This window comes from Phalacrocorax aristotelis, chromosome 1 (assembly GCF_949628215.1).
Source record: "Phalacrocorax aristotelis chromosome 1, bGulAri2.1, whole genome shotgun sequence".
NCBI lineage: Eukaryota > Metazoa > Chordata > Aves > Suliformes > Phalacrocoracidae > Phalacrocorax > Phalacrocorax aristotelis.
Window position 1 is genome coordinate 15,321,931 of NC_134276.1, and position 25,822 is coordinate 15,347,752.

The following is a 25,822-nucleotide window of genomic DNA, read 5'->3' on the forward strand; positions in this document are numbered from 1 at the left end:
GAGCTCAGCCTGCATGCTGGCTTTCCCTTAACACCTTCATCCAAATAATCTGAATAAGAAGCAGGCTTTAGCCTGGATTAAGACTTGTGTTCATGCTTGGCAGGCAGGTTACATGCATACTCCCAGGAAAATAGGGCTCATGAATGTAGAAATAGAAATCCACCAGATCATCAGGGGCTGTGCTTTATTTACACTGATGCCCAGGCAGGTGATCCATCGCATTCACTGCTGCTACAGCTTGAAAGCACATATGAACCAGGCTATAAAGTTTGATTTTTATAGGGGTGCAACCTGCTGAAGGGGATTTATCTATAACACAGTTTCTTACAGCCACTGGTAGCGCTCAGGGTAACTCCTCCCAATAGAATCTGTGCTTTTAAGGGCCTGTTTGTAATACTCAAAGCCTTTTATGCTGTAAACAAGAAGAAATAAGAATAAGGACAGTGGTTCTGTTTCCCAGAATTGAGTTTGCTCAGACAAGTTCTTTTGCTGGGTTTTTTTGCCCCTTTTTATAGCAAGATTTCTGGAGAGTTGATGCACTTAATGCAATTAGCCATGACCTTGATAAGTGTACTGCACAAAGATAAGTAGGTTATATTATAATTGTTACAGAATCAATGCATCTATTTCCTAACTGCACTTGTTAATTCAAACCTCTGGCCATGGTATAATGAGTTTATGTCAGCAGGGCCAAGGCTCTGCTGTGGGAAATTATTGTTTTCAAGCTCTTTGTTATTTAGGAAAAGAGTAGACAAAGGAACATGGAAATACAGTTGGGAAATAAAATTGTTAAAATACTTGTTTTATTGGAAAGAGAATGATGCTTCATGTATTTACATACCCAGTTGAGACGTTTGCAGGGAAGGACTTAGCAGAAGATAGGGTTTAGCGGGACTTACATAGACAGCGTTAGTGCAGGAGGGAATGTAATTCTTATACACTGGAGAAAATATGATATGCTTCTAGGCTACATCAAATCCTCTTGTTGAGCCAGACAGTAATTATATTTATTTTGGATAGCACTACAAAAGAAGTGTTGCTGTAGCTCAACCAAGCTGATGGTGGTTTCTTTGCCTGTTGTCCACATGTGGACACCCACTACCATATGGTTTTTGGCAAAGAAGGAACTATGCTCTAACTCTCCTGAGATGTCTGGTTGGACCATACACCTCAGAAGTTGCTAGAAGGTGTCTTTCACTCAGACAGTCAGTACTTCTTTGGTTATATTGGAACTATCTGTAGGTTTTCCTTTGCAATTTTTAGGACTAGAAATTTACAATTGTTACTGAACTATGTTATTGGAGATTCCAGGATGGTTCTTGCTGGGGTCTGGGAGCCTGCCCACAGCCCTGCATGGACTTCATCGTAACTTGGCCCCCATTGTAATAGTTCCCTCTAGTTCCCTCTTACTGACCGAGTCACCTGAACTGAGAAACACCCGAGATTCCATTTGAAGATTAGTTTCTCCAGGTTGTTGCATGCATATAGAGAATTTTCAGTCCAATTATAAAGTTAATTTAAATTGTCTGGGTACACAGGAAGGCAAATTCACTCTTTGCGTATTGTCATTGAAGTCACTGGGATAGAACAATTTGACTTGGGCCTGCAAAGTCTGAAGTAGAAGCACTGCTACAATGTGCCCTGTGAATCCAAACATCATTTACCTGCCAGAAAGTCCAGGCTGTCTTTGCTATAGCCAGTTAAATGAGATGGGTATCTACCACCATCTGTCATTTGGCGTGCATCCTGTGGTCTGCGGGTCAGAGGGCTTTACCTACCATTGCATGAACTGATGTTATTAATTGTGCATGGAAGAAGCTTAGTATGACAAACCATAGTCAGCAGCTCCTGACTATGCTACAACAAGACTGTAAAATTTATAGACATTGAAAATGATGACTTGAAATACATTTATTTCAATTGGAGTTGAATTCCTGCATAACCCAAGTATGTAAACCAATAAACCTAAAAATAAATGGGTAATCTTAAAAACTTACTTTTCAAAAGAAGGATTAGGATAAGTTTAGCAGAAAGAGTTTGCTGGAGAGTCATGTATATGTCAACACTGCAGTAACCAAGACTGCTTCAAAAATTTTCAAGTCTTCTGTTTGATAAAGTAAGGGAAGAGCTGGGATTATTTTTTACAGAGCTACTACAGTACACTCATGTAGTCCTGTGGCTCTGGAACTGATCTCTGTATAAAATAAACAAAGAAAACCCCACATATTTGAATTAATTTCAAGCAAGCCTTACAACAAGAGCATTTTAAAAAAATAATTCTAATTCTTCTAAATTCTTAAAAACTCCATTCTCTCTTATCAAGCTCCTGGGGAAATTAATGAAGACCATGACATGCCATCATCCTATGAGATGCTGTTGGGGCAGGGAGGTGGTGATACCTCACTGGGATCATCAACAGACATCCTATCCCCAACAAAATCTCCTTCAGATTAAGTTTTGGCTGGTGAGTAGAGAATTTACCTGCATGAAATAAAAACATCTTGGTACTTGCTTAATGCAAAGATTGAATAATTTGAGGTTGAGTGATTGGCTGCTAGATCACCTGTGTCCTCAAGCACCTTTCTGAAATGCCTGTACACCAACACACGGAGCATGGGGAATAAACAGGAGGAACCAGAGGTCTGTGTGCAGTCACGGGGCCATGATCTGACTGCAATTGCAGAGACATGATCGGGTGGCTCGCAGGACTGGAATGTGGACATGGATGACTACAGGCTTCTCAGGAAAGACAAACCAGCAGGGCGAGGTGGGGGAGTTGCTCTTTATGTGAGGGAGCAACTGGAATGCATCAAGCTCTGCCTTGGGGTGGAAGGAGAAGAGGTTGAGAGGTTGTGGGTAAAAATTAAGGGACAGCCAAATATGGGCGACACTGTTGTGGGCGTTTGCTGCAGGCCAGCTGATCAAGAAGAGGAAGCTGATGATGCCTTCTACAGAGAGCTGGAAGTAGCTTCACAATCGCAGGCCCTGGTCCTCATGGGGGACTTCAACCACCCTGATATTTGCTGGAAAAGCAGCACGTCGAGCAAGGCATGCATGATCCAGGACGTTCCTGCAGAGCACTGAGGATAAGTGTTTGATGCAAGTGGTGGAGGAGCCAGTGAGGTGAGATGTGCTGCTCAACCTTATCCTATCAAACAAGGAAGGGCTGGTTGAGGATGTGAGAGTTGGGGGTAGCCTTGGCTGCAGTGACCACGAGATGGTCGAGTTCAGGATAGTGTGTGGTAGAAGCAGGACAACAAGTTGGATTACAACCTTGGACTTCAAGAGGGCTAGCTTTGGCCTCTTCAAAGACCTGCTTGGAGGAATCCCATGGGCTAGGGCTCTGGAAGGCAGGGGGGTCCAAGAGAGATGGGCAGTATTCAAGGACTGCTTTCTCCGAGCTGAAGATCGGTGCATCCCCAGGAGGGAGTCAGGCAGAGGAGCCAGGAGACCAGCATGGATGAGTCGAAGAGCTTCTAGAGAAACTCAAATGGAAGAGGGAAGATCATGCTTGACCAACCTGATAGCCTTCTATGATGTCGTGCGTGAATGGCTGGGTCAATGAAGGGAGAGCAGTGGATGTTGTCTGTCTTGACTTCAGTAAAGCATTCGACACTGTCTCCCACAGCATCCTCACAGGCAAGGTAAGGAAGTGTAGGTTGGATGAGTGGACAGTGAGGTGGATAGAAAACTGGCTCAGCAACAGAATTCAGAGGGTCGTGATCAATGGAGCAGAGTCTGGATGGAGGCCTGTCACTTGTGGTGTTCCCCAGGGGTCTGTGCTGGGTCCAGTCCTGTGTAATATATTCATAAAGGACCTGGACAAAGGGATAGAGTGTAACCTCAGCAAGTTCACTGATGAGACCAAGCTGGGAGGAGTGGCTGATACACCAGCAGGCTGTGCTGCCATCCAACGAGACCTGGACAGGCTGGAGAGCTGGACCAAGGGGAACCTCATGACATTCAACAAGAGCAAGTATAAGGTCCTGCACCTGGGGAGGAACAACCCCATGCACCAGTACAGGATGGGGGCTGAACTACTGGAAACCGGCTCAGTTGAGAAGGACCTGGGAGTGCTGGTGGACAGCAAGGTGACCCTGATCCAGCACTGTGCCCTTGTGGCCAAGAAGGCCAACGGTGTCCTGGGGTGCATTAAAAGGAGTATGGCCCGCAGGTCGAGACAGGTTATCCTCCTCATCTACTCTGCCCTAGTGAGACTGCATTTGGAGTACTATGTCCAGTTTTGGGCCCCCCATTTAAGTAGAATGTGGAACTGCTCGAGCGAGTCCAGCGGAGAGCTACCAAGATGATCAGGTGACTGGAGCATCACCCTTATGAGGAAAGGCTGAGAGACTTGGGTTTGTTCAGCCTGGAGAAGAGAAGACTGAGGGAGGATTTCATCAATACCTATAAACATCTACAGGCTGGGTTTTAGGATGATGGGACCAGGTTCTTTTCATTAGTGCCCAGTGACAGGACAAGGGGCAACAGGCACAAGTTGGAACACAGGAAGTTCCACCTAAGCATGAGAAACAACTTCTTTCCTGTGAGGGTGCCAGAGCAGTGGCACAGGCTGCCCAGGGAGCCTGTGGAGTCTACTTCCCTGGAGACAGTCAAAACTCACCTGGACTCGGTCCTGTGCCTCCTGCTCTGGGTGTCCCTGCTCAAGAATGGGAGGTTGGACAAGATGATCTGCAGAGGTCCCTTCCAACCCCTGACATTCTGTGATTCTGTGATCAGCTGCAGCTGATGGATTGTATAGTGCAACGCCAAGTGTAATGGGGATTAATTTGTAAGAGGCACAAATAATACAGGTGCCTGAGCCTTATAGAAGTACTTTGAAGCTGTGAAACTATCAGAAGAGACTCTGCGTATTTTCATGTGTAACTTCCTGTTAGGTCACTACTTGCACGCAAACCTCATTGGTGACCCAATACAGAATTCCCATTTTCTCAAGATATGGAGCTACAAATAGATTGGGCCAAGGCGGTGCGTCTGCTCTAAGCCCAGATTTACCTCTGAAGCAGCATTCAGGCAAGAGCAGTCTGTTGAGTGAAGGCCCTGAAGCAGAAAGGTGCTGGCGGTCTGTGCTTGCTTTCACACAGACATTCACAGCTAGGGTTTTGTGACAGTGGGTGGCACTTACCTGAGCAGCGGCGAGAAGGAGGTATTTTGAAAGTATGTTTTGCTGGCATATTTTAGACATTTAAAATTGTCTAAATTTTTCTATGTCTTTTCAGAAACTAGAAGAGGAGCTTTAGGTAGCTTGCTGAGTTATCTATGTTGTGGATATCTAGAACAAAGAGACAAAACCTCCAGACACACGGAACACTCACGGGTGGTTACAAACTTCATACAGTAGAAGAACCATAGGCTCTGTGGGAGTAATTTTCTCTTCATTTCCTTGCACTCTGATACTGAGAAATCTTTCTTGGTCCAGCCCGGGCTCGGCTTTAACACTTAACACTCTTGATGGTACTACAGTCAATGGTCTCCTGTAGGGTCAGAAAGAAGTCTCTGCTGAAGGGATGTGGCTGTATCAGGCCCTTCAGTTTCCTCAAATAAAGTGCAAAGCAAAGTGCAAGGTCTGCTCAAGAGGGAAGAAACAGTATTCTTACATGGTGCTACCACATTCGAGCACGAGGCCATTTCCAGGAAAAACATTTTCTTTTGAAAAACAGAATCACCACCTCAGGAGAAATCATTCGTGCTCTCACACAGCCACCCGAAGCAGTCTTGAATCTTTTACTACCAACATGATTTGATAGCAACCTGAGACTGTACCTTATTTTCTATTCTCCAGAGTGTTCATGATGTGTTCTTTTTTTAATCAGTTTACTCTGTCAGTGATTTTTCACCATTCAAAAGTGAGTATGAGCCAGCTGCAGAGCCTCAGTTTACCATGAGGAGACGGGGACTGAGAAATTGGGCTACAGACAGGACAGGCTCAGTGAGTGTCTTAACCGGAATTTTTAGAACTGCAGTTCTCAAGAACAATCCCACAGCAATGCCTTTTGCTGTGAAGACATTAAACTTATGAAATCCCGTGTTTTTCTCTACTGAAGCGGATTACACCACTGGAGTTCTGGTATAGTTAATAAATTCTTCTCTGGAAGCAAGGAAATACTCCCTCTGAGAAAGAACTGAAGTTTTATATGATAAATTCCTCAAACTACATATTTGAGCATGTTTACATGAGGTAGTATCATTCTCCCCTGGCATAAGTGAAGAAGCTGCGGAACAGAGAGTTGAACTGGCTTGACAAAGGTCGTAGGAAAAGAAATTTATTTGTAGAAATCCATTCTCTAGCTGAGAGTGAGCAGGTTTTGCCTACAGTCAAAATGGTTTTGGACTGGTTGTCATTTTATTTATGCCCTTTTTAACAGAGTGTGCAAACCTACCAGAATACACTCCTTGCAGTTTATAAAACACATTGAAACATCAAAGTGATATAGAAGTGTTCATACATAATAGTGCATAAAAATATTGCTATTGATATTGATAATGATTTATCTGCTGAACTGTACTTTGCATACTATACGCTCTGAGCTTTTTCAGTTCCTTTGATTGGAGGTCCATCGATTAAAGGAGCAAAGAGTAAACATCAAGGAGCTGAATCACAGAATATTAAAAAGGTTAAAACAAACCCAGATGCTACTAAAATACAGTTGCTTGGAGATAGAAAGCACTGAAAGATTGCACCTTGTGATCCCTCCTGCACTGTCATGCCAAGGATGGTGTCACATTAAAGATGGTGACAAGAACAGAAAGAGGAAGAGGAGACTTGGGTTTTGCAACAATGGAAACCAGAACAAATGAAATAGTTTGAGCTCCTTAAGGTCATATACACCAGGGAAAAGCAGTGTATTGTATGGGATTCCCTGGCCTTCTAAGTGCGTGGAGTTTAAGGTACACTCCTCAGCCTCACCTAACTTCTCCTTTGATATGACCTCCTGAAGTTCAAGTATTTTTCCAAACACAAACTTTTAAATTTATGAGTTCTATTTTCCACAGGCCAAATTAAAATTTTAACAGGAACATAAGTGCTTCGAAATATTATTCACACCAGGCATTTTCTAATGAATTAAAAAAAGCATTAAATATTTACATGAAAAATGAGCAATTTTCAACATAAGGACGACTTCTACTGTTCTGCAAATGAGTACAGTTGCACATTATGTGGTCTATAATGTATTAATTATAATGTTCAGTTACAAATTTCAAGCTTGAGGGAAATCCCTAAGCAGCAAATCCAAGATTTCATTGGACTAAACTCCATTTTGGGACACTGAAGTCATGAGCACATGTTCTTAGTAAATTACATGATACAGCTGCTATAGTGGAAGTACTGCCAAGATCAAACTTCATATTGTAAACTTTAAAGGCATAATATTGAGAATATATGCTCAACACAATGTACTAAAACATCGGATATGAACTTTTTTCATAAAGCTCCTGGTTTATTAACAAGAATGTAGTTGCCATGTCTACAGTACGTTACAGGTTTTCTCATGTCTAGGGTAGATGCAGTTAACGGGTATTTTCATTTATGCCTACCCACGGTTGAAGTAATGAAGAAGGCAAAAAATGCAATATTGCCGCAGAGGACAGAAGAACCATACCCATCCATCATCCCTGGGGGACAGGCTGGATTATTCTGGAGGCAGGTTAGATCCTGCCCCTCTCAATGAGTGCCCTCATCAGTTCAAGCACTTCCAAGCAGATGAGCATTTGCGATGGTTCATGGCTCTGCAGTGTACTGCAGTGCTCATTTCTGCCGAGCTGGGACTTCTCACACGTCATTGTAAACACTGCTAACAGCTCCACTGGCTTCTTTAGAGTAACTGGGGAGAAACAGTCACTGCTACTATAAGACTCACCTGGGATACTTGTCTACCTTAAGATGAAGCAAAATCATCCCTTTGCCCTTTTCTATCCACTGAATATAAAGAAAGTCTAGATGAGAACAGATGGAGAAGTCTTCATGGCTGGCATCTAAAATCAGATGAACCTGTAGATCCCACTTCTAAAACCAGCAGCATGCATCAGCTTGGCCTGGCAGTGCTCTAAAATAGTGTGAAATACAGCAGATTTTAACCTGGAAAATCTGCATCTATATGTGAAACCCTGTAGACCGTACGACCTGTTACTGTAAATCTTGAGTACCTTAAGCTTGCATTGCAGTATTACTCTCTAATATCTGCAGTCCACTACGATGTATAAGGCCTCTTCCCAATAATTAGGAATGATCTGATTTCATCCAGAATAGTGGGAGAAACCCTTGGGCAAACCTTTGTTGATCTGGGGATTTTCTTACTGTGTTTTCTTCTGCTCAGCGTTTCATAAGCCATCCTGTATCTTCTAGTGAAATATATTTGCATGAATGGAAAAGAGAATGTCTAAGAGATGACAGATTCCTCTCACCATGCCTCATAATTCAGGCTTAAGAAATAGCCAGGGAAAAAAATTATACAGGCAATACTTTTTCACAGTAGGTTTCGTTTATATGTGGAAGCTGCTGCTGCAGAAACTGTGAATCTCAAACTGTGAGCTCAAAAAATGAACAAGATTTAAAGAAACAATTAAGTATGTAGCAAGACTACCTTGTTATCCTAATAATTCATAAAAAAAACCCTGGCAATTCCTCATCAAAGTTACGTCAATCTTGTCTTATTAGAAACCAGAAGGAGAACTATGTAGGATGCAAATTATGTTACCTACTACAGATGTTTTGAAACATATAGCATCAGTCACAGTTAGTCACAGCAGACAAAATACTTGACCTTGAGTAAATTAAGTATGAGAAGACCTTTGATCCTTCTGTGAGACTTTTTTGTTGTACTAGTGTTGCTAGGAAATAAAAGTATTTTACTCTATTTTCCTTGCTGCTGTCTTCTAAGCAAGAGCAGCTGAAGGTTCCCAGTGAAGAACTACCATGTTCATACAATGCATCACAAATGTATTTTGAGTCTGGTACATTTAATTTTTTTATCAGAATAATATATTTGGTATTGTGCTCATTTTAAATACTACATTGCTTGTCACACTACATTTTGCAATAGACCTCTTCAAATATATTTAACAAATTGTTCCATAAGTAATAACTACATATAAAATATCTTCATTGAATTAAAAAATCCATATGTATTTTCTTCATGAAATACAATATATACATTATGATCTTATAGTTTTAAGGTAAGTCAAAATTTGGGCTTAAACAAATTCACAGTGTCCATTTTACCTCTGTAATAAACATCTTCACTTTAAAAGTGGCTGGATCTTAAACTGTGTGGCTAAACTAATGGGCCAAGCAGAAGGCTGAGCAGTTCCCCCAGACCATGACAAACACCCTTGGGGCAGGCCGACCTCCACAGCAGCTTCCACTGCTTTCCAGGCAGATCACAGCCCCTCGCCTCCACCTGCCTCCATGTGATTTCAAAACTCATCCTAAAACTCTCTTTTTTCCCTGAAAATACACAGTGGTTTCACCAGCGATTTTAAAAAAAAAGAACTATCAGTAAATTCAGCTAGAAACTAATCTAAACCCATTAAAAAATAACCTCTAGCCTAAAAGGGAGAGGTGCAAACATTTTGATACATTCCACAACAAATAAGTTTCACAAAGCTAATTTAAAAGCAATTACTGACAAGCCATTTTCAGCCTTTTTTGCTAAACATACAAGGCTTTTACATGTGTGTTATACATTTTGATATTCCTGTCACAATTTTTCACAGCCCTTTCACTAATTTCAACCAAGCTTAAAGAGGAGCAGAGATCCCCAATGTAATATATGCTTCTAACAGTCCCAGAATTGGTGACTATCAGAAAAGAGAAACCCAAATTACTGTATTAACTGATGGGAAAATTAGCTGGAATTTAGCCTATATCTATCTGGAGAGACAGAAACCAGCTGACTATCCTGCATGGATGTATTATCTGGCCAGTCACACAACTATCAGCCAGACACAGCTTGGGCTACCACTTCTCTGGTTTAACAGGAGACATAAAAGAAGTATTGCAGTGGGCAGGGTGGAAGTGTTGGAGGCTCCTGCTCATGACATGGAGTGAAGATTCTTCATTGAAGGAACCCTAGGGAATACAGGACAAGAGCTGAGCTTTCTCCAATGGAAAAAAGGACAAGGGTTGCAAATCCATAGAAGATGAGATTTCAAGAATTTTTGGAACAACATGTTTTTGTTTGCTAAGGATAGAACTGAACAAAATTCAGTGATTTAAACAAGTTTAACTGTGGGGAAACATGGTCCCCAATGTGTGATGTTCCCAGAATTCAAAAAGACAGTTTGCACTTAACATTTTAGTGTCTTCCACCTTAAATAAACATTACCAGCTTTACATTCAAACCCCTACCCTACAGTTTGCATGTTTTAGTTCAAGACATAAAAGCTTGAGACCCTGGGAATTCTGGAACAGATTAGAACTTCAAGGACTAATTATTTTGGATTAAAGAAGTTTTCTTCAGGCTTCAGCAATAGCTTTTCAATAAACTTAGTGAAAAATATTTATTTCTTAATGCACTAACTCCCACTGGAACCTAGGTATCTTTCAGGATAGTCCAGTGGTGACGGGGTAAGTAGGGAAAAGTATAGCACAGTGCTCTGAGTATTCTAGTACCTACCTCTTCAAGGAAACGTTCAAATAAATTACTTTAATATCCTCCACATTTTTAAGAAATTAGCGCCTGGGGTTTTTTTGCTAGCTTGGAATGCTTGAAAAATTAAATAGTTTTTGATATAAATATGTAAAAGCCTGGAATTTTCCTCTTTTGCTTCACTAAAATATATGTAAGAATGTCTACAAAAGGAAATTTGCAAAGGTAACCAGTTAATGTAGGAAAAGTTTAGATTTATGCCTTTAAACTTTCATGACTGGGCTTATCAAGATTCCACTGGAATTCTGAAAGAGGTAAATAGAATATTAAAGTAACTCTCAAAGTAAGTCTTCTTCAGCAGGTAAAGAATAAATAAGTATCTTTACTCAAGTGGTACCTCCTCCCTACTGTAGACCCAGAGGATTTGCCACTGTGCCTTTTCAATAAAGAACTGGAATGATTTAATTTCTGAATCTGTTGTAGAAATGTGAGCTAGACTTGAGAAAAACAGAAATATGGCTTTAAGTGAATTGTTAAGATTCTGTTGCTTTTCTTAAACATTTAGGTTATCTTTTGCTTTCTTCTTCCTTAGAGTCAATTGACAATTTTTCCCCAAGTTTCCTTATAAGTTCTGCCAGGTCTTCAGAATTTTGAGATTTTTCCTCAAGGAGTTCATACCGGAGACTTGAGATGTCTTGTTTAATTTCCTTCAGTTCACCTGTAAGAGACATTATAAAATCACACTATTAAGAAACAAAGGAAAAAAACAGCATATCCGAATATCTCACAGTTATCACGGATTTTCTGTGGATTTTTTTGTTGAAGCAGAAAAGGCGTATGATCTGCTGCCCATTGGTGAATGATGGCTTAGGGATAGGAATATGAAGACGCAATTCAGGAATCAAACAAATCTGAACACAAAAGTCTGAGATATCACGTCAGTTCACAAAACTCAAATGATTCATTAGATGGAACATGCTGTTCTGCTGCAGAAGAGATCACGGAATCATAGCATCATTTAGGTTGGGAAAGACCTTTAAGGTCACCAAATCCAACCATTAACCTAGCACTGGCAAATCCACCACTAAACCATGTCTTTAAGCACCACATCTACATGTCTTTTAAGTACCTTCAGGGGTGGTGACTCAGCCACTTCATTGGGCAGCCTCTGCCAGTGCTTGATAACCCTTTCAGTGAAGCAGTTTTTCCTAATATCCAATCTAAACTTCCCCTGGCACAACTTATCATAGAATCATAGAATCATTAAGGTTGGAAAAGACCTCTAGGATCATCAAGTCCAACCATCAACCCAACACTACCATGTCTCCTAAACCATGCACTGAAGTACCATGCCTACACATTTTTTGAACACCTCCAGGGATGGTGACTCCACCACCTCCCTGGGAAGCCTGTTCCAATGCCTGACCACTCTCTCAGTACAGAAATTTTTCCTAACGTCCTATCTAAACCTCCCCTGATGCAACCTGGGGCCATTTCCTCTCATTCTATTGTTACTAACTTGGGAGAAGAGACCAACACCCACCTCGCTACCACCTCCTTTCAGGTAGTTGTAGAGAGCAATAAGGCCTCCCCTCAGCCTCCTCTTCTCCAGGCTAAATAACCCCAGTTCCCTCAACCTCTCCTCAGAAGACTTGCTCTCCAGACCCTTCACCAGCTTCGTTGCCCTTCTCTGCACAAGCTCCAGCATCTCAATGCCCTTCTTGTAGGGAGGAGCCCAAACCTGAACACAGTACTCGAGGTGCGGCCCCACCAGTGCTGAGTACAGGGGCACGATCACTCCCCTACTCCTGCTGGCCACACTATTCCTGATACAAGCCCGGATGCTGTTGGCCTTCTTGGCCACCTGGGCACACTGCTGGCTCATGTTCAGCCAGCTGTTGACCACCATCCCCAGGTTGTTTAGGGCAGATCATGCAGATCAGGGGTGCCTGAGTCCTTCTGGCCAGAACTAGGCCTCTCACTATCCAAAAGAGAGGAGTTCTCTCCTTTTCCTGCTGCACTAAGTGTTTCTCCAGGATCAGAGGGGTGCACACAGATAAGAACATTTCTATGAAGTACATTCACTAGCTGTTTCCATGTAATAAATCATGCAAAAAACCCCAAAGTTTGAATCATGTATATCCCCATGCATGAATCCCCGATAAGAACATATATCCACACAAGGGAGAATTCATATGGGAGTGCCCCAAACCAGCTGCTGCATTAAATGCAGCCTCACCACGGGAAATGCATGGGCATTATTAGAAGTAGCAATGCTTTTCACGAGAAGTCATCAGATCAGTGATAGTTTCTGATGGGAGAGCAGAGACAGAAAGCCATATCTCTTCCTTAGCTTCAATTTCATGTTTATTTTTCATCTTGCACTTGTAAACATGCCAAGTGGATTAAGTATTTTTGAACCATTTTTTTCAAGTGGCACATGTAACTACTTTAATGAGTTTGTTTTGATTCTGTGATTAGAGATAAACGTACAATTCATCAACATACTCACCTTCATTGACTTCATCACTTTCCTTATCTATCTGAGCTTTCAGTACATATCTTTTAATGAGACGCTTCATTATTTTCTGCAGAGAAGAAAGAAAAAGAGCTTTCTTATTTGGACTTTCTAGTATTGCTATGACATTTCAAAATATGAGCTCTTTGTAATCAGACATTTCAGTGTAGTACCTGCCAGGTTAAAGGAATATGATGTAAAAACCTCTGCTTTCATCTACAGTAGATATTTAAACTTTATGATTCTGCACATGTATGCACATGAAAGTTAGAAAACTAAACACATCTTACAAATGTTATCATTCATGAATCTTAACCTACTACTGGAGTGTATGAGAATGATTAATACAGTTGCAGCTTTGATCTTCATGTAGGTGAAACTATCTAGCCTCTGTTGCTACCTGAAGATGGAAAAGACCCTGATTAGCTGTGCTAAATATTAAACCCTTTTGCCGTCAGTTTATTTTAATCTATTTTCATATTATATTTGGTAAGTTATATTTTCCCAGTGTAAGGCTTAGAGAAAATGGGGCCCACAGTTCTGAGAGACATTTAAGCATCTCAGCTGGGACTCATCTAATCAAATACAGTTATTTTCTAATTACATATCTGTGGCAGTCACCTTTTAATTCCCTCTATGGACAGAAAAAGCAAACCTGAGAGCACAGTTCATCTTGGACAACTAAAATTGATCAAATAAGTCCCACCATTAGAATGACTACCCTCTCTCCTAATAATAAGGGTAATATAGGCCATCAAATTTAGCTGTAAATTTTACCTTTCCAGGAAAAATGGATTCCGCCTGATTCTCCAATTAGTTCAAATTACTTTATTAAGAACAAGGCATCTAATTACCTTGGAGGATCTATCTTTCTATCTTTGGGTTTAATATTTTCATATGATGTAATCCATGACCACACAATACCTTTTTTTTTTTTTACTACAATATATAAAATATACAGTTTTATGTGTCTTTTTTCTCCATAGTAATAGACCTGATCAGAGGTGGTTGTGAAGTGAATCATCCCAGATCAGTGAGTGGTTCCAGATCATCACTACAGTAATGCTTGCAAAGTCAGCAGCTGTACTGCTTATTCTAATAATCCGAGAATGTTTCAAATACAAAGCCACACATCCTCAAATTTATGGAAAAAATTTGTAATCTTACTATCTATCACTGCATCATAATGAAATTGGCTAGGAAAAAGTCAGGGAGTTTTTGGAATAGACTTGTGCAGACACTGCATAATGTAAGAGTAGAGCAGAGCTAGCCTGCCCAAGGGGAAACACTTTTTTCCGTCTTATGGCTAAAAAAGGTATACTTGTTTTCTATGCCTTTCTGCATTCAGATGGTCTTACTCTATTGCCAGGCAGCTCTTGCTTCTTCCTTTCCACCTGCTTTGTAGTATTAGAGGAAGGAAAGGAGCAGCCTCTGGACCAGAATAGCTGAGCTTTATGTGGACTGTGCTGCGTGTCTTTATACAAAACTGCACAAAGGCTCACTGCAGTTGTTTGGGAAGCAAAGAATAAACAGACTGTATTGACAGCATAAAGGCTGAGAGATATTTGCAGTGCTTGAGGTAGTAGAATATAGAGGTGTTGCACAGTAAGCTGAGCTTCTTCAGCAGATGGAATGGGAAGATTTTAGGTTTCTTTTTGTTTTTCTTAATTCGCCCTGCACAGTTGAGGACTCAATCTGCCCCTAAAATTAAAAACATTTTTCAAGCGCTTTAAAATATTGCACTATAAGGGTAGCATTTAAGAAACAAAGAGGAGAGAAAAATACCCTCAGATTGTACTGCAAATATCTAAATCATTGCGTTTATTTCTGATACATGCAAGGTCTGTGGATTTATTCTTGATTCTTGTTGTTTACCATAAATTCAGAACCGTCCTTATGCTGTCAGTCCGCCAGTTCTACTACTTCTTGACTTTGTTTAAAAATAAACTGGTTTTTACCTGGTATTGCCTTGGAGGATTGTTTATACTGTTTAAGTGGATTTCATCTGAGCTTCTTATACTTGATTGCTTCCTTTGACCAAGCTGAAATGGAAACATTATTTATAGTACAAAATAAATAGGAGAACAATATGGTTAAATTTCCTTATGCGTATGTCGCATGACAGAACATTAACTGTTAAGCTCAATTTGGCAGATATCAAATTACTGTGGTGAAGTCCTCGTATCTGTGCAGAATTTCACCACAAGAGTTGAAAGAAACCCTTTCAGAGTGTGATGTAGGAAAATGAGAACTGGGAGGTTTTCTCCCTTTTCTCTGCCTCTCACCTGCTCCTAACTTGCCCAAGGGACCAGAGCAAAGCAGCCACCTCCCCATGGGCTTTCCCTTGCCTCTAAGGTGCACAAGAGGGAGATCCACATCAGGACGAAGGCAGCACTGGTGCAGCAGAGCTTTGCAGGCAATGGATCAAGGAGGGTCAGGGCAGGGTGTGGGAGAAGCCAAGGAAGAAGGAGAGGTGGCAGCATTACCACCTTCCTTTCTTTCACAGCACTTGCCCATAAATAATGTGACCTCTACTACCACAAAACACACAAGGGGTTTGCCTCTCCCCTCACTTGCGCTAATGGCTGAATGTAATTGGTTATGCAGTTCGTGCCAGGGACCACAGAATTATCAGCTGACATTTTTGAATAGCATCTTCTTTGCTACATGTGATGAAAGAAAAGAACATCACTCCCCGACCAAACATCAAGGATGCAATTTGTGTGCTTTGTTACTGATTTACATCTTTGAGAAGGAAGAGCATCACAAAACGGTGAACCGAGACTCAAGCTGAATGACTAGGCTGCAGTAAGAGTGAATAGCAGCTGTCAAAACGAAGTAAATGATATTACTTTAGAATGATAATGTGGCCAGTTCAATGAGTACTAGTGCAAGAAATAAAAAAAAAAATGTGAAATATAAATCATGATTGATCTGGCTGAGGAATAAGTGGGACTGCCACTAAAAAGTCAGTTCTCTGTAATTATACATACAAAATTATACAAAAAAAATTTTACTGTTTTAAAACATGGGGCTACCATTGCAGTGTCTAAGATCCTGTGGGATTGTGCTGTACTTTCAGTGAGGTTCTCTATGTTGGTTATCTCTGTGTCTTAACACATCGAGTACCTACAGATAAGCAAACTGGGGCACTCTGAAGCCTGGTAATATGTGGGATATGCTGGGATATAGTTTGGTGGGGAGGAAAGCAGGGGAGGGTTAGATGCTTATGCAGCTGTACAGGCATGTCACACCCCAAGGGGGCCCACACCACAATGGCCGATGTTAATGAAGGCTAAAGCCTTCATGTAGCCAGTTCTCCTGCAAATGAAATCATTATAATCTCTTGAGGTATAACGGGAACTTCCCATGTTTGAACTCTGATAATAAATGGAAGTAGGAATATAGAATATGTCATAAATATTCACCAGATGTCAATCAGAAAATGATTAAAACATCTCAGCAGAGAGCTTTAGTGGGGGTTCATTCTAACATACATGTACTAACACAAAGGCTAAAATAAAAAAAACAGGAATTGGCTAGATATAAAAAGGCTGAATGAGGCATCAGTTTGAGTTGTTTAACCAGCAGCAATGAGAACATTAATTAAAAATCTCAATTCTCCCAGCTACTGAAGATCTTGCTCCTTAAAACTAATCTAGTTTTCTAGAATTCCAAATAACTTTATATTCACTTTAACAGTAAAGTAAATAAAACTTCATGAATTTGCAAATATGGAATAATTTAAATATTTTTAGACTTTGTTTAGCATTTCATAGAATCATAGAATGGTTTGGGTTGGAAGGGACCTTTAAAGATCATGTAGTCCAGCCCCCTTCCATGGGAAGGGACATCTTCCACTAGATCAGGTTTGTACTTTGATATTTTCTCCTGAAGAAAAGATTACATTTATTGGTAAAATATATTAATTCACAATTAATATAAATTTTACACTAAATTTCTAATTTCTTCTTGTTCTTTAGAAATATTCACAGTATCTATATACACATACTTTTAAAACCATTATCTATTCAGACTATATTTATTTGACTAAGCAAAAATAATGACAAAAGATATATAGTGATATATAAATAGACATATGAATAATTAATATTTATCTCTAACATATTAACCTGAATTTGGATGGAAATTGAATTAAAGATGTATAAAAAGGGGAAGTTATTGTTACTTTTTCTTGCTTAAATAAAGTTACCTTAAATATTTTGAATATATATTAGAAAACATAAGTTTACCTAAATGTTTCAACTTAAACTACATATCTGATTTATAATTTTAAAAAGTGGCTAGTGAGTTTACATGACTGTGTAATCACTATGTCTTTCAGGATTTTAGAACTAATAATACTCTCTTGGTCCTCACTTTTACTACTAGATTAAAAAAGAAAAACACACTTCTTGCTTCTTCAGCTGCTGGTTTCCTAATGCACAATTTTTGGAAATAATGTGGTAAAATGAGAGGAAGAGTATTCTTCCTCTGCAGTGGCAGAGAAAAGCCGCCCTGGCCAAAGCTGTGCTAGGGCGTGAGCTTGGGCTCCAGCTGTGTGGCTGGTGTCACAGCCCTTCTGGACCTCTGACTTTTCCTGTGATATTATTCATGATGCGTTTACTTATCAGTTTACATATAATCTACAAATGCTTTTTATTTTATAATGTATTTTTAATATTTATTATGCATCTTATTATGTAATGTATACATATTTTATTACAATATACAATGTAATCTGTCATGCCGATTACCAGTTTCCAATTTTTGTTATGTTAGTTCACTTAAGAGTTAATCCAATGCTTAACTAAAACTCGATTTCCACTTGAAATAGCAAAATTGGTAATATGTGGTGGAGTGAGTTAAGTGAGACACTGCAAGCCTGTAAAACCAGACACACTGTAACATCTTTACCTTAAATTTGACCCTTCAGCGCTCTGCATTTTTTGAACAGAATAATGTACTTTTACTTAGGTACAGACTGCACCTTGAAAGTTGGAAGTAAATCAGAAGTGTGTAACTTCATTAAAACTGCTTATGTGTACAGTAACAGGACAGAATATCTATTGTATGTTGCTGAGTGACCACTTGGTGGCAGAGATTGACAAGTTTTCATTATAACTTCATTTTTACACAAAACTTTTAAATTCCCTTTAAGCTTCATGCCTATGGCTTTTTTCTCTCCCAAAAACTAATACCAGAGTAAACTCAGCCTGTCACATTAATGAATGAACTAGAACTAATATTTTTAAGTTAAGATCTATTGAACATCTGCACATGAGAAACTGGAGGGGAAAAAATGTCATTTAAATAAAACAATGGTATAAACCCTAAAAAAGTTAACTCTCCTCCAGGAGTGTTGTGTGAAAGAAGAAATGCAGCCTACATGGACCACTGCTCTCAGAAAACACCTTCTTCTTTAAACCTGCTTCTCATTTCATTGTTCTCTAGTATTACTTAAAATTCAATGCAATCAGAATAGTAATGTAATTAGTGTAGCTGTTTTGTGTAGCACTTTGTTACCTCTTAAATCCCAGTTTTCAGAAGCAGCTGACAACTTGGAATGACAGTAAATTTTATGTGTGTTGACCAGAAGGGAGGGTTCCCAGAAAATGACTCATTTTGCACTCCCAGAACTAGAGGTCACTTGTGAAAATTTCAGAAACATTATTTTATACTAGGAAAATAAAAGGTAACATATTTTTAATTGTTTGAGTGAGAGTTTAAAGCTGTTTCAAAAATTAGTTGTTCCTTCTTTCTGTTCTGAAGGTCCATGCTTTAAGAAAAAGGCTTAAACAGGTCATCTGCCACTGTGGGTTTTTAGCTCAGGAAGAAGATCAAGTTCTATGACTGCTAAACCATAAACTTTCTTATTCACAAGGCAATTTTTCAATTTAGAATAAAACTCAAGGTAGGTTTCTTTAAAACTCTCCTTTTTCTTCATTTATTTCTCCCCTTTTATGGTTTGAGTTTCTTGTCCACTGGATGTTTAAAACACCAATTCTAGCCTGAAATAGAAGAAATCTGCAGGTTTTAATCAACACCCTGAAAGAAAACGTCTTCACAGCCTTTATTATTATATGTAGATATGTCTCAAGAAATTAATTTCTGGCATGCTATACTTTGAACACAGCTATGTAAATCACTCGCCATTTAGCACTGTTGGCATCTGGCTTTGTTTTCTGCCAATGGGAATCAGGGCAGAGCTGGGTCTAGAAGAAGAATTTCCCCCATTCCCATCTTAATTCTTGTCTTTACACTCACCCTGGTGCTGCTGCCGCTTTTGCACTGAGAAGATGCAGACTCTGCAGGAGAAAGACCCACAGGCTGGATCTGAATCATGAAACTCAGGCATGTGTTAACATTTCTGGGTACTGTAATGCAATGCCTTCTATCAGTAGACTTTTTGTGTCCTCCCAAGTAGAACTTGCACCAGAGCAACCGGCTCTCTCCCTAGGCACAGTGTGGCAGTTGGAATGGTCTGGGGACAATAGCTTGCAGCAACCCTACTTCGGGAGGAAAACTACTGGACAGCAAGCCATTCCTGAATTGGCTTCAGGGCCCACATAAGCTCCCTGTCACATTTACTTTACTAGCACAGCCACAGCCACCAGGTCTTGGGTCTGGTCTTGCCAAATCTTTTCTTATCTTTGCACAGTTCATTGCATTTATAGCAGCTCCTTGCACAAGTAGCTCACCAGTCACAGCAGCACCAACCTGCTTAGCACAGGATGAGTCTGAAGTCAAAACCCAAAAAGCTTGAGAATGCTTTAAGAAGATGCCATAAAATAGCCTCAGCAATAAAAAATCACCAACAGTGGGTCAAAATGTGACACAAAAACATTTTAGTTACTTCTCAGAAGAGTGAAGGATGGCAGCGTCTGATAGATTCAGATAAAGTCAGCTCCACAATGTGTGGCAGTCCAAAAGGTAAGTAAAAATGTAATCATCTGGCAATATCAGTCACCCTTCTGGAAAAGCTGGTGAATGAACAGATGCGACTCAACTGCTTTATGTTTTTCAACGTAAAAGCTTTTTTTTTAATTGATTTGTAGTTTTATAGCTTCTTTGGTTAGGGAGTAAGCACATTTCATTTAGCATTAGTTACACTACAGTCTGCAGTGAGTGGAGAGCATTAATATTTGAAGACTAAAAATTAATTCAGGCTTAGAAAAAAATCTGATAAATTATGATTGCAACATTACAGCTCTCTTTCAGATGGATTGCTGTAAAAGTAGACACAACTGTTACTGTCTTATCTAGGATTGGTAATTATTACACTTTGCACTTAGCCATCTGAATTGCTAGGTTTCAATATAATTTTGGAAAGGAGTGATAAAAATCCAGCTTCCTTCCTCAGGGTGTAAGAATGGGATTTTTAAGAGTACTTGTTTTATGGGAAGATAAATTTAAATTTAAAAGGTCATTAAAAATAAACTTCTAACTTACTTATATGCTTTTCAAAGTCACAAATTAAGTGAATTAGAAAAAATATCCTTTGATTTCTTGTTTTTGCACCGCTACTCCACTTGAAGTTTACATGCATCTCCTTAAAGTAATGATTTTTCAGTGATCACTTTATCACTCATAGAAGTTGAAGTTGTGAAATCAATTTGCATCAACCAGCTCAATGAAAAGTTTTGCAAATATCAGAATCATTAAAATCTTGAGCAAATGCAGTATCACCTCTGTTGGATCTTAAATATATTAGGATTAGATTTCCCAAACAAAATTAAATGAGATCTGTGAAATGCTAGAAAAATTACAAGTAGCACACACAAGAAATCTGAAGGTAACCACAATCTTGACTTTGTTGAGTGTTTGTAATATCTGAGGCTCTTTTTATAAACTATTACGAATTTAACCAGAGGCAGAGACTTGTCAGAGGCACAGTATTTTCCCCTATAGCTCCATTTTTCCTTCTAGGATTGCAATCAGTTTCTTTTCTCTTTTCAGCTGATAACTGTGATGGAAAAAGTACCTGTCCCATTGGTGACAGAGAGCTAACAGATGCACGTAAATTCTTTACTGGCCCCTAGTCTAATGACTCTTGACTACAGACTCAAGAACTCCTAACCTTGAGCAGGCCTCTGCTCAGACTGCTGCCTATTTTAACAAAGATCCTGGCACATTAAAATTTCTATAAATTACACATTTGGTTTTGCTACTGTGACAAACCTGTAATTTCTTTTTTTGGGTGAATGCTACCATATGCTCACCTTTTTACCCATTACATCTGATCAGTTGTCTTGCAAAGCTCTTCTTCCCTATATGTGTTAGAATACTGCCAGTCTTTACACTTCCAGTACCACCTAACACCATGTGCTATTCCCCATGTCCTCTGAAAGCAATTAGTTTGATTTATACCAAGACACTGCAGGAAAAACAGACTGACTATAAACTCTTTAAATAAGCCCTTGAGATATAGCAAGGAATCAACTTAAGTGCTTTTTACTGTAAATAAAACAGGTAACAATGCTTTACAACAAAAGCAAGATGCATTTTTGGTGAAAGCAGAGACAGGCTACAAAGGGGGATTTTAGAAACTCTGCCCAGGCTTGTGAGGGTGGTGGGAGGAAAGCCAAAGCTCACCTTAAGTTGACATTTGCAAGGGCAGTAAGAAGAGCTTCTACTGTACAGGAGCAGTATTAGGCTGAACAAGGACAATGTGGGCATGTTGCTCAGTGGGGCAGGGGATTTAGTGACAGTGGACTCAGGTAAAACTAATGGACTTGATGCCTTCTTTGCCTCAGGCTTCACCAACAGGCTCTCAGGCCTCTGTGCTTAGTGAAGGGGTTCGAGGAAAAGGAGAATGACCAGCTGCGGAGGAGGGTCCAGTCAGGGGTTACTTGAGAGAACTTGACTGAATTAGTTGTGTCCACTGGTGCTGAGAGAACAGATTAAGTCCTTGCAAACATGCTATCATCTTTGAAAGATCATGGAGATGACTGGGAGAGACCCCTAAAGGCTGGAGAAAGACAGATGTCAAAGCCGTCTTCAAAAAGGCCCAAAATTATGATCTGGGCAACCACAGGCCGCTCAAGCTCACTTTGGTAACTGGCAAAATAATGGATTAAGTCCTATTCGAGCATGTTTCTGGGCACATGGAAGAGCAGATGGTGACAGAGAACAGTAAGTGAGGGCTTATGAAGAGTAAAACCTGTCTGACCATCCAGATGGCCTTCTGGGATAAAATGACTGGATTTGCAGGCAAGGGAAGAGGTGGAGATGTCATCTACCTTGACTTTAGCAAGGGTTTTAACACTATATCCTAATATTCTTGTACCCACATTAGGATGTTACTGCCTGCATGGGTGGAGAACTAGATGGGCAAAATCTTGGCTGGATGGTTCTGCTCAGAGTATAGTATAGGGGTCTTGGCCTGGGACTTGCCCTTTTAAGCATCTTTATCAATGACCAGGTGTCAGAGGTATTGAAGCTCACCCCTGTCAAGTTTGCAGACAAAGACAAATTTGGGCAGGGGGCAGCTGATAGGCTTGAGGACAGGGATGCCATCCAGGAGGATGAGGCTGACAGGAACCTTGTGAATTTCAGTAAGGACAAATGGGAAGGAATAACTCTTTCAACAACATGGGCTGGGGAAGGAAAGGACCCAGGGGACTTGGGGGACAGTGAGAAAGATGTTAAAAAACTGCAGCAGGTTCAGCAGAGGGTCATCAAGGTATCTGGGTCTTGAGCACTTGCCCTGTGAAAAGAAACTGAGGAATCTGGGCTTCTTCAGCCTGAAGCAGAGATGGCTTCAGGCATACCTAACAGAAGCCCCAAGTGTGTAGGGGGGTGTCATTGAGGAGAAGGAGCTGGGCTCTTCACAGTGCTGCAGGACAGGAGGATGAGAGACAATGGACAAATTCAAATGAGGTAGAAGAAGCAACTTTTTCCGCATGAGGAACAGTCAGGAGGTGACTTATGCTGCCCAGAGAGGTTGTGCAATCTCCATCCTTGGAGGTTTTCAAGACTTGACTGGATGAAGCCCTGAGCAACCTGGCCTGACCTCAGACTTGACCTTGGTGTGAGCAGGAGGTTGGACCAGAGACCTCCTGAAGTCTGTCTTGGCATGAATTATTCTTTGATTCTGTGACAAGAAGCAGGAAGAACTGTAAGATTACAATGCTATTTTTGGCCTTTACTGATACAGATGTAGATAAATATTTATATTAAAAAACAAAGCAAGAATTTCAGCCTGTTCATAGTGACTGACTTTAGTATGTACTGAGTATGTTGGGAAATTAATCAGAAAAACAGGTCAGCAAGAAAAATTAAGTTAAAACTGTTCATGTCTTTTAAAATTAGCAGCCCGTATACACACTACACAATTACCTTGTTCATTTCTGCATCTTCCTGAAAGCTTTTTTTCTGGCACAGAAATAGTTTAGAAATCCATTTCTTGATTTTGAGTAGGAGATACAGCAAAGATTTTGGGCTTGGCACTAAGTTGAAGGGTACTGGAAGAGTTCTCCCTTCTTCAAAGTAAGAAAACCAAAGTTTAGCCCTTGCAAATTTCCATTCTACATCAGCATCATCCTGCAAGACAGAAACACAGTTGTTAATACACTGTTAATACCACCTTGACTATTAAAGATGCTCTAGCTAAACTTTATGTGTTTTGAATGTAATTGACTGAAGTTCATGTCAAGCAGAACAAGAACTTGTTCATAATCTGTGAAAACCAAATTTCAATGAATGGAACTGGTCTCAGTAATCCATTTAAAATAATGCAATTACAGAAGAACAAAGTGGATTTGATTTAAATATTGGTTACTCCAGAGTGAGTGCTAATAGAGTGCAATATAGGATCATGAAGACAGACCTCTTCGTTTGGTGTTCTTTGTAAACACTGATAAAAATGAAAGCTCTGACTTAAGAGCACACAATACAATGCCCAATTTAGAGCTTTAGGCTTGACTGAGTAGTAGCTTGCTTGGAACATTGTCACGCTCAGTAAACAAAATGGAAAATTCCTCTGTTAACAAAAATGAAAATCTCTCAATAAGACTAACAGCTCTGATTTCTTATCTGATTGGTCTCTTCTGTAGCTACTATCTTTTTTGTGAAGAAGACATTGTATCAGAATTTTAAATGAAAATTTTACTCTGTTACTTTAAATATGAAGTTAAATAAGATTAAGTGATTCTTACCTAATTCCAATTGCTGGAATATAAGATTAAATCAGGTATGCTATCCTCACCATGGTTTATGCTTAACATTTACGATAACCAAAACATTCACTTTAGAGTAAAGTTCAAGAAGGTTTTCTGCAGAAAGGACTGATGTCATGTTCAAGGACATGACTTGATATTGCTGTAGCTGTTTTTAGAAGCTGTTTCTACCCAGTCACCATATTTTTCGATAATAGCCTGTTTTTTATTGCTCTGAACCTGACAGTTTGCTGTGCGGCCTCCCGAGTCAGAAGAATGTGTGTTGCTCTTGCTCAAGCTGGACAACGCTACAGCCCCAACCAGAGTGTAGAACCTGGGATCAGAGCAGTGCCAAACAACCTGAGTCTGCTGCTTTGTGGCACGGGCGTCACCTGGGAAAGGCCAGGATGGCTCCTGGAGATCTGCTTCCTTTTTTTCTAAACAATGATAATGATTTAGCTCTTTGTTTTCCATGGCATGCAAAAGTTCATGCTGATTTTCAGTAACCCTGCTGATTACTTTGTCAAGTAAAGATATGTTCACTGCAGAGGACTAGAGCAACAGTTGTTTAAATACAGGAAGAAGACAGCAGGTTATAGATTTGTGTGCGAGGTCAAGACATAGGAACCTTGCAGCAGGACGGACACTACCCAAATAATAATTACAAATGAGGCAAATGAAAGATTCACAAAGTCACACAATGTAGCCCATCCTCTTCAGGAACATAACATAATTCAACAGCAGTTTCTTCATCCAGTCTAGTTCTTACTATTACAAGCACATGCAGCTGGGTAATTTCCAGGTATTTTAAAATAAAAATGTACAGTGGAATTAATATTTTCTCCTAATATATTACAAAAGCCTACGTGTTATTTTTCTTAAATAAGACGTTAACAAGAAAGATTTTCCAGGAGATTTAGACAATTAGCTATAACAGTAAATGTGGTGATATTTCATCATAAATGCTATTTTTACCTCAATTTCCTGGAATGAACTGTTGATCATTGCGATAAGCATGTTCAGTAAGACAATGACCATGGTAACATTATAGACTCCATAAAGGACATAACCAATATTTTCAATAAATTTGTGTTTATAATTGATGACAACTGATTTAACTTCTGAGAGTCCAAATATAGCCCAGAACAATGTCTTGAAACTTTCTTCAACACTAAAAGGAGAAATTGAACACGTGAATATGTTACTGAAGAAAAGCTGTATATTCTTACTGTATAAATTGCCAGTTACCATTTTTATACAGTGTAAAAATTTTTTCATTATCGTAATGTAGAACTCTACCATAGTGCTATTATGCAGGACAAGTAGACGGTCTCGTTTCATAGGTACAGGCTGTTTCATAATATAAGATTACTAATATTTAGAACTGGCAATAAAACCATCTGATTCAGTTTAGGAATTATATATACACCCTCAAAAGAATATTACAATGATTCACTTGTTAACTACTTTAATCTACATGCCACATACTTGCCAGTAATGTGATTACATAAATAACAAAATAATTAATCTGTAAA

At 39.7% G+C, this 25,822-nt stretch overlaps 1 protein-coding gene across 1 annotated transcript in view; it reads right to left on the reverse strand.

Annotated features, from left to right (window-relative positions):
• Nucleotides 1-9,120: 9,120 nt before the first annotated feature.
• Nucleotides 9,121-25,822, reverse strand: part of TRPC6 (transient receptor potential cation channel subfamily C member 6) — a 109,113-nt gene continuing 92,411 nt past the window's right edge. Inside the window, exons 8-12 of the mRNA XM_075081863.1 lie at nucleotides 25,263-25,458; nucleotides 23,470-23,673; nucleotides 15,087-15,170; nucleotides 13,123-13,198; nucleotides 9,121-11,328 (exon numbers count right to left, since the gene is read on the reverse strand). Of these exons, the coding sequence (XP_074937964.1) occupies nucleotides 11,177-11,328; nucleotides 13,123-13,198; nucleotides 15,087-15,170; nucleotides 23,470-23,673; nucleotides 25,263-25,458 (712 nt within the window). The 3' untranslated portion in view covers nucleotides 9,121-11,176. The remainder of the gene's footprint in view (nucleotides 11,329-13,122; nucleotides 13,199-15,086; nucleotides 15,171-23,469; nucleotides 23,674-25,262; nucleotides 25,459-25,822) is intronic.